At 40.2% G+C, this 8,597-nt stretch overlaps 1 protein-coding gene across 1 annotated transcript in view; it reads right to left on the bottom strand.

Annotated features, from left to right (window-relative positions):
• Positions 1 to 514: 514 nt before the first annotated feature.
• SCYL3 (SCY1 like pseudokinase 3) overlaps positions 515 to 8,597 on the bottom strand; it is a 95,317-nt gene continuing 87,234 nt past the window's right edge. The window contains 7 exon segments of the mRNA XM_042461754.1: positions 515 to 854; positions 1,637 to 2,331; positions 2,716 to 2,874; positions 3,451 to 3,622; positions 4,149 to 4,336; positions 5,071 to 5,212; positions 7,508 to 7,569. Coding sequence (XP_042317688.1) covers positions 792 to 854; positions 1,637 to 2,331; positions 2,716 to 2,874; positions 3,451 to 3,622; positions 4,149 to 4,336; positions 5,071 to 5,212; positions 7,508 to 7,569 — 1,481 coding nt within the window. The 3' untranslated portion in view covers positions 515 to 791.

Raw genomic sequence — 8,597 nt, 5'->3', positions numbered from 1 at the left:
AACATTCCTTTGTTTTGAAAGACTCTATTACAGAATTCATATTCTGTTTTTGTTCCGTAGCCACTCACCTAGCAAGGTGCAGTATAGATTAGCCAGACACTGCAGAAAAGATACTGGAGGTAGTAAAGCTGCTGCTACTGAAGAGTCCAGTCCTTCATATGACTTGCAAAGAAACTAAAAGCATTACAGATGACACTAAGGAACATCAATATTATATTGCTAAATATGCAAACTGAATCTCATGTGTTCCTAGTGCACATTCAGTTTTGGATACAGCTGCTGGTGCAGAATGGAAAATCGAAATGGAAAATTTTTAATGCCATTTACTTTCACTACTGTCTTCTGGAATACTTTACTACCAGTATTACTGATATGATCAACTGTTGCCTTAGTGCACAGCTTAAGCACACAGATTCTCACTGTGTACAAACAGTCTTGTGGAAAACATTTATCCAATAATCATGTGGAAGTAATTTGAAGATTTTTTTCAAAAAACAGATTGCACAAACATTAATCTAGTGTGTTATCCATTTATTTTCCCTGAAGTTTTCCACAATCATTCTTTGTTATGGAAAAATAAAACCACATATTTGCAACATCTTCCTCTCTCCAAGGATTTTTTTCCAGCCCTCATGGCAGAAAGCCCCACTGGTAGTTATTGGCCTAAATTCTGCAGAGCAGAAAGGCAACTGTGCTGTGAAGATAATGAATTCTTGCCACCTGTAGAACTGCAGAGAGGCTGCCCATGATGTTGTGCAAAGAGCTATCTAACTTCAGCATAATTTCAGTTGTCACCAGTTTGCATCATCTTCCCAGTTCAGCTCTTCCTGTTCTTCCCAGCCAACACCATTCACCTAGAATAAGGGTAAAGATTAAATACAACAACTAGATCAATAGTTGTACAGCTAAGCTGCTGAAAGCTTTTGATTAGTTGTAGGAGACTGCAGGGAAAGTTTTTGAACACAACAGCCATGGAGCAGACAGAGTTCTTTCTAATTAGCCTGTGAGCCCCCTAAATGAAGTTTTGAAGTAACAAATAAATCTAAATTTAACCATGTTAGTTGCACTGTTTCTCATCTCTGTATACATTCGTATGGGCGACGTCCCCGCTTAGCTATCACTCGACTTCTGTACTGACAAAAAACACTGCTTCCTTTCAACAAGCAACACTCAAGAATAGGCCTATGTGGTGCTTTCTTCTTCTCAGTTTAATTATTAGAAAACATTCTAAACAGTTTTATATTGTGTACTGCAGACTTGGATAATCTATTACACAGTATCCAGGTCTGCTATGAATATATTTCATGGCTACAATCTGACATCCCCTTAGTATAACAGAAATACCTTACACCAGAACTATGCAGAATAGCAACATGCCAGTGTGCAATGTGCATTACTGTATGCGTAAAGTCCACTTCCATTGCTGTGAACAGAATATGTCTGCTGCGCTACAGCTAATAATTCACGTTGCATGCATAGCATCACTTATGCATGCGTCATTAACAGGAAGTTAATGTCAGTTGTTTAATTGCCATCTGCTGTTCAATCAAGCTATTCTGGCAGTAACATAAAGATATCATTAGCTGAGTAGTTTACAACATGTACAGGATTTTATTACCATGCTTCAAATCCTCACCTCTGTAAATTCAGCAGCTGCAAATTTGGAAGAAAACTGCACCTTCTGAGCATCACACACAGTACTGCAATTTGTGTCTAAGTTGTTGTGAATGACAGGATGGGGCCCCAGTTCTGGTAGAATCAAGAAAGTTGATGAAGGTTTGATGTCTGGGACCATGTCAGCAAACCAGTCCAGCTCTGGGTCATGCAACTCTTTCCTTTTCACCTGGATCATGAACTCCTCTCCTAAACCACATTTTAACTTGGAAGATTGCTCTACACACAATGTCTTTGGCAGAGAGGAAATTTTGCATTCCTTGTCTCCATGGTTATAACCATCACCATTGCTCCTAGGCCCTGCAAATGGACTACATTTGAGAGTTCGATTTGGAGACAGTTGCAACTCTGTGATGCTATTTAACCCTGTAGCAGTGAAACTGTTTCCTGAGGAAAGTTGGAAGTTAGGGGTATGAGCCACATCACCCCAAGATCTCTCATCCACATCATGACTGGTCAGACAGGGGCTGCTGTTGACACAAAATTCTTTTCTTCTGGTATCTATAGTTGCACTTTTCCCAGTCTCTAGCTCTTCACACTCACTCCAGTCTGGCCATTCCTCTACTGTCTTCTCAACTACATTCTTGCAGCTTCCACCATTCTTCAATGTATTTAAGCCATCAGGCACACTGTTTAAATGCAAAGTGTCTTGTTCCCCTGTGGAAGACATAGAATACATGCCTACTTTGACCTACACCTCTTACACCTAAAATTCATACCTTGCATTATAACACAAGAAAACATGCATGAACCCCTGCTCCTACTTCAAAACCAAAAATGTTACCTAACCTAAGGAATTGCTTACTGAGTAAGAGCGATATTCATATATAACCTGACATCCACCCTGCTGCTATCAGTTAATCAGTTCAAAACAAACTTTCAAGTGACATGAAGAGGACAGTCCACAGTTCTCATTCTATAACAGTCAGGTTAGGAGCTACAGGTGCTGGATTTTTCTCTGGACTGGTAGTTGTAGCAAAATCTTCTGCAGGTTTTTAGCAGCAAGGGCTGTTGTAAGAAAATAAAAAAGACCAAGGTTACCTTTTCTTAAGGCAATGTGAGAATCTTGCCTTGGCACATGATCTCTGTTGCTGAATGAAAGATTTCCTGAGTTGGGACACTTGAGGAATATACTTGAGTTATTCTGCAGAGGCTGATAGATCAGTCTTTTCTGGAAGTTGATTACATGACTGAGAGAATCTGAAGGGATACATGCGCAAAAAACAAAAACACATGTAGCTAGAATAGTGACATTTACAACAGCATCATCTGTAACCAAAATGTTTAAAACTGATGTTTAATTTGTATATTGTTACAGTCAATAACCAGCATGCAGGAAAAAGGTCATATCAAGTAAAACGTGTTTTTAAAAAAAACTTTTAATGCATTGTTCAGATCCTTCTAGAATGTTATAGAAGTGTTTTGGTGGTATCCCCCCCCCAACCTCCAGCAGGCCCCGCTTCCAGCATTCCCAGTGAAACCACCTGTCCAATGCAGTCATCCATAGGACAGGCAGGACACAAGAGGAGGGTTATGTAAGTTCACAGATGACCACTTGAGGAATTAGCATTACAGATTTATGGAACATTAAGTGAAATGCAATACATAAACAAGAAGCATAAGGCAATAACCACCATAACCGTTGTCCCTGTTATTTTCTAGATTGCAGTATTCATATTATACAAAAACAAATAATTAAAATAACTGCTCCAGGTTAACCAACAGAGTTACTCTTAGGCACATTTGGATTGTTCAAAACCGTATATATTTACTTACCTTCTGGGGAAAGGTCCGAGGTTTTAGTGAAACTTGGTGCTGAACGTTTGAAGATTTTTGTTCTGTCACCTCCCACAACAACATCAGGTCCAAGCAGTGAGACCAGCACTCCTAAACTTTGCAGTGTTATAGCTACCAGCGAGTCACTGGTATCTCGCAGCCCCAATAAAACCTAGAATAAGGACAGTTGGTCAAGCTCAGTTCCTTCCTTAACACTACCACTATTTTGGGGAAAGCCTCATTCAAAATGTTGTTGTTTTGTGCCTTCAAATTGTTTCTTATGGCAAACTCTAAGGCAAACCTATCAGAAGATTTTCTTGGCAAATTTCTTGAGGCTGTTTGCCATTGCCATTGTGACAGAGAATGTGACTTGCCCAAGGTTACCCAGTGGGTTTGCATGGCCAAGTTGGGATTTGAAACCTGGCCTCCAGAGTCAGTCCAATGCTCAAACCACTATATCACACTGGGTCTCTCTCATTCAAAATACAATGCTCCACTGTAGTATGTGCCAATCTAACAACCTTACAACAAAGGGTCAGGGAATGTTGGATAGGACTCAGCAGAACTATTTTTGTTCCCAGAAATAGAAACTTAAGAGAATAAAGGATGGGGCAGCATTTATTGTCATAAGCAGTTCCCTAGCTGAAGCCAGTATGTTCTAGATAAACTACTTTCTGGTTCCTGTTCTGCATATTTACCTGTGGTAATATGATATTTTTCAGCTCTTTTTGAGTAAACAATTCTGCATAGGCATCTAGGTGAGATAGCAACACTATCCGAACATGCTCTTCATGCACTTCAAACAATTTCAGCAGCACAGGGCTGACATGTGCTTGGAACACAGCTGGAGACAGCAGGCCACTGATCTCGCTTTCACCCACTTTATCTGAAGTGAAAGAGTGAACATGATGCCAGTTGAAACTAGCAATGTGAAATTACTACCACAGATTTTCAAATATCTATATCATCACAAAAGCTTCAGTCATGTTTGTATGTAGTTACCTCTCCCTTGAGCTACCTGAGCTGGAAATTTACAGCAACCATGCCTTCTACCTTATTGCCATTTTAATGTCTGAAAATGGGCAGAATGTGAAAGCAAGAGACACAGATAGTTGCTGACTGAACTAAAATAGAATGTATCAATTAATGGTGAAATATGGCACCTTTTTTCTGTCTATAAGGCACAAAACCCAATGGAACACATAAAGTTAGAATATAATGCAAATCTCTACAGGAAAGTTAGGTTTCTGATAAAAAGGTTGTAACACATATGATGTAATGTGAACACTTACAAACCCCCAAACAAAATATTACTATCAACTTGCCTAACCAGTTTAAAATACTTTATATAAAATGTTTATAGAAAACATTTTTAAAAACTTGCATATTTATATAAAGTATTATGAACTGCTAATGTGAATGGATAATTATCAAGTTTTGTTCTATGAAAAGGCTAAGCATTCTACTCATGAAGCCATCTAATTAAAAATAATAATTGTAAGCCACTCTGGTAGCCATAATAATCACGTGTAGCATTCTCTGAAGTTCTAGTCAGCCTTAATTTACATCCACAGTGAATGCATTTGTACTTATTCAGAAGACATAATATGCAAAGTTTACCTTTCCTTGGACTGAGGAGATGAGGAAGGAAACTCCTGATAGCTACTGGTTCAGCAAAAACAAGCTGATTGAGCAAGAGAGGTACCAACCTCAAAGCAATCAACTGCTCTGGCAAGCCACTCAGTCTGTCCAGCAGAAATCTGTATTTGGAAAGAAACTGTTTAGTCTGCTTTATCTTTTCCTTGTACGCAGTTAACATTTTTTTTAATAAAAAAATCATATGCTTTCTCCTTTTTCTGACATCCTTCTGGGTATAAAACTAGCTCCCACTGTAGAAATCACAGTTTTGTCAATCTTATTATGAATCCAAATTGGTGAAGCTCTCCCTTGCATGGTACTTTCCTCATGATTTAGAATCCCAACTTTTTAGGGTTCCTGATCAAGTGGAGAGCAACCGTAGATAGGGTAAACTCTCCTGTTCAGACCTTTCACTCCTCAGGTTTAGTCTATAGTATGAGACATGGAGATGAAGAGCTAGTATGCTTTTCTTCTAGTGGGCTGATTCAAAATGCTTTGTATATGAGTGAATAGTGATAATACGTCTTTGAGTTCTTGTGAGATATAGACAGGCTGATGGAAAGCGAATACTATGTCTCTATTAAGTGACATGTCAGTTTTCCACCAGAAGTTGTATGAACAAAAAAGGGGAATGACTTTTCTCAAAATGTAATTTTTTAAGCTTCATACTTCATCATGTGGAAGTCTGAAGTTAGTACTGTATTACCAAGTCCAGTGCTGCCACTGCCATGGGCCAGGATCTGTGAAAAGGAGCCTGAAGAATGGATCCAGACAAGTGTCCCAGCCAAAGAGCAGCCTCATGCTGCTCTCCCTGTTGAACAGCAACCTCACCCAGAAGAGGAATAAAGGCAGGATTCAATTGCAGCTGATGGAGACATCTAGGTGCTGGTGATTTATTGCCTTTGCCTGCACTATCAGTTAATTGTTTCTTCCCAGTAGGCCTTTGTAAGTGTTACCTGAATCATAACATCCATCACCATCCATTACTCCATGCCCTCAAATAATCAAAGGTAACTCTGTTGTTGTGAAAAGTCTAAACCTTGAGAATAACAAGGTAGCTTATCAAATGTTTTATTAATGCAGGAGCCTGTACAGATAGGCCAAAATAAAGCTGCTTCGGTTCACTCTGAAGGTATGCTATTTAAATGCCGCATCCTAAGAGGCCAGAAGCCAACCCAAAGCCACACTTCAGTCCTAAGGACTGGAACACAGTTTTGGCGCACCTTCTTGCTTCTTAAGATGTGTGTGTCATTTAAACAGCATACCTCCAAAGTGACCCCCAAAGTTTTTTCCATTCCTTTTAGGCCTGGTTCTTTTCTGAAGATGTAGTCAGCTTTATTTTGGTCTGTCTGTTCAGGCCTGTAGATACATTTTCAAAGTTTGTACAGATTCAACCAAGCAGCTATTTACTGTCCTCTTAACTTTTTGCCCTCTTAACTTTATAACCTCTCTATGGTGCTGTACAGACCAGTGAAAGTGCCGACCTGCATACGTAGTAGGGTTGCCTCGGGGCGCTGCTTATATATGCCCCGCAACCCTAGTATATAATCTGCATGTCAAAATGGTGGCACCCAGTACACATGGGCGCCACCATTTTGACGTGGCAAATGCTTAGTGTCTGCACGTCCCGGCACCATTGTGACGCCGCAAGTGTGCCATTGACGCACTGTGGCGTCACAATGGTGCCGCATAAAGAACAAAATTTTTAAGGGTTCTTTTTGCTCCGCATGGAAGCCCCGCAGTCTGGAGGCTGCGGCATTTGGAGAATGGCCCAAAACAGAGGCAGGTTGAAGACATCAGCTCGGTTGGAGCTCCCTCAGCTGTCTTTATTCAACAATAAGTTCCTTTAGATAATGTGAGCTCAAAACACTCTTTAGTAAGCAGCTTCTTGGGAAAGATGCCATTTCTTGACATGTGTTAAGGGATCCCAACTATTTTCCAGGGCAACTCTCTACCTGGTTTATTTTCTTGGCTTCTTGGCCTTGAACAGTGTAACATGCTCCAGCATATCCTCAAATTTGCCCCCAAATAGCTCATCCTCATTGATCAATTGTTTCTCATGATCTTCTGAGATGTGGACACCCCCCCCCCATCCTGCCACCATAAATGTAACCTAATCAATCACATCATTTATCCTTTGGCACCGTTCATGCCAGGGCTGCAGCAACTGTATGTGCCTGCCCCCAATCCAAGCCATCATTGCGGTCCTGAACTGGGCTGCCGAAAAGGAGCAGTTTTTTCCATTCCTTTTAGGCCTGGTTCTTTTCTGAAGATGCGGTGCTGACGTAGTCATCTAAATGCCGTCATCTGAATGCCACACCCTGAACGGGGTGGGAAACAACGTCATTTCACCTGTCTTTTCAGGCCTTTGTTTACCTGGAGAAGATACTATGTCCCTCAGCTGTGTTGCCCAGCTAATGAAAAATTCTGACTTTTTCTCCTCTATTTTCAGTGTTAAACTGTTCAGGAAGCTAGTTTCAGCTCCACAATGTTAAATTACAAAACATGGTAAAGCTGAAATCACACCCAATTGTTTCTGAACAATCTCCTTAGCAGCCCCTCTAAGTATACACAAACACTGCAAAATAGTAAACACAGAAAAATATATAATAAGCAGCTGGGTGATGTGCCAAAATCCAGGCCTCTAGTATTTCTCTTATTCCTCAAATAGTTGATAGTGAAGTTCTTAGTCACCCAGAATCCAGCAAAATGGATAAAATGAATTATCCAATCTAATAGTCACACTTTTTCACCAACATTTTACTTCCATCAAGGCCAAAAGTCTTAGGTTTTGGCTTATGAAATACAGCTATTCCATTTTGCAAAGAAGCATATGAGCACCATAAAGCGAGCAAACATTACAGCTTTCCAGATCCTCACAGTGATCCCTCTGAAACATCCTATTGAGCAACAGCAAAATCTCAAAAACCTTCAAAAAGACATTCCATTTTCGTACAAGTTGCTGTACTTTCTAAGAGCAGATGTTTTTACCAAAAGAATAAGCTGTCTGGTGCAGGTAGTTCAGGAGCAGACAGAGGCACTTAAGATAATATTAGATTGTAACTCCTATTAGCCCCAACAAGCATAGCTGATGGTCAAGATGACTTGAGTAGTACAACAATTTCTGGAAGGCCACTGATTTAAAACATTTATGCCAGGCCTTTCCAAGCATTCTTTGCGACAAAAATAAGGGACACAAATACACTCAATGGAATGGCCCCTTAGGCTCTCCTATATCCTTCTCTACTGCACAGCACTGCCCTCATGTGTTTCCCCAAATGCCAGGTGATCAAGAGTTAATGTAATTCTGATAGCACCTCAATGATGAAGAGAATGGTTTGATGAAGCAAATATAGATCTATGATTCCCAAACTCTGGTCCTCCAGGTGTTTTCGACTTCAACTTCCAGAATCCCCAGCCATCTTGATTTAGGGTTGTGGGAATTGAAGTCCAAAACACCTGTAACACCTGAGTTTGGGAATCACTAATATATATATTAGTGATTCCCA

Source organism: Sceloporus undulatus, chromosome 4 (genome assembly GCF_019175285.1).
Source record: "Sceloporus undulatus isolate JIND9_A2432 ecotype Alabama chromosome 4, SceUnd_v1.1, whole genome shotgun sequence".
In the NCBI taxonomy this organism is placed as follows: Eukaryota; Metazoa; Chordata; class Lepidosauria; order Squamata; family Phrynosomatidae; genus Sceloporus; species Sceloporus undulatus.
This window is presented reverse-complemented; position numbering and strand designations above follow the sequence as displayed.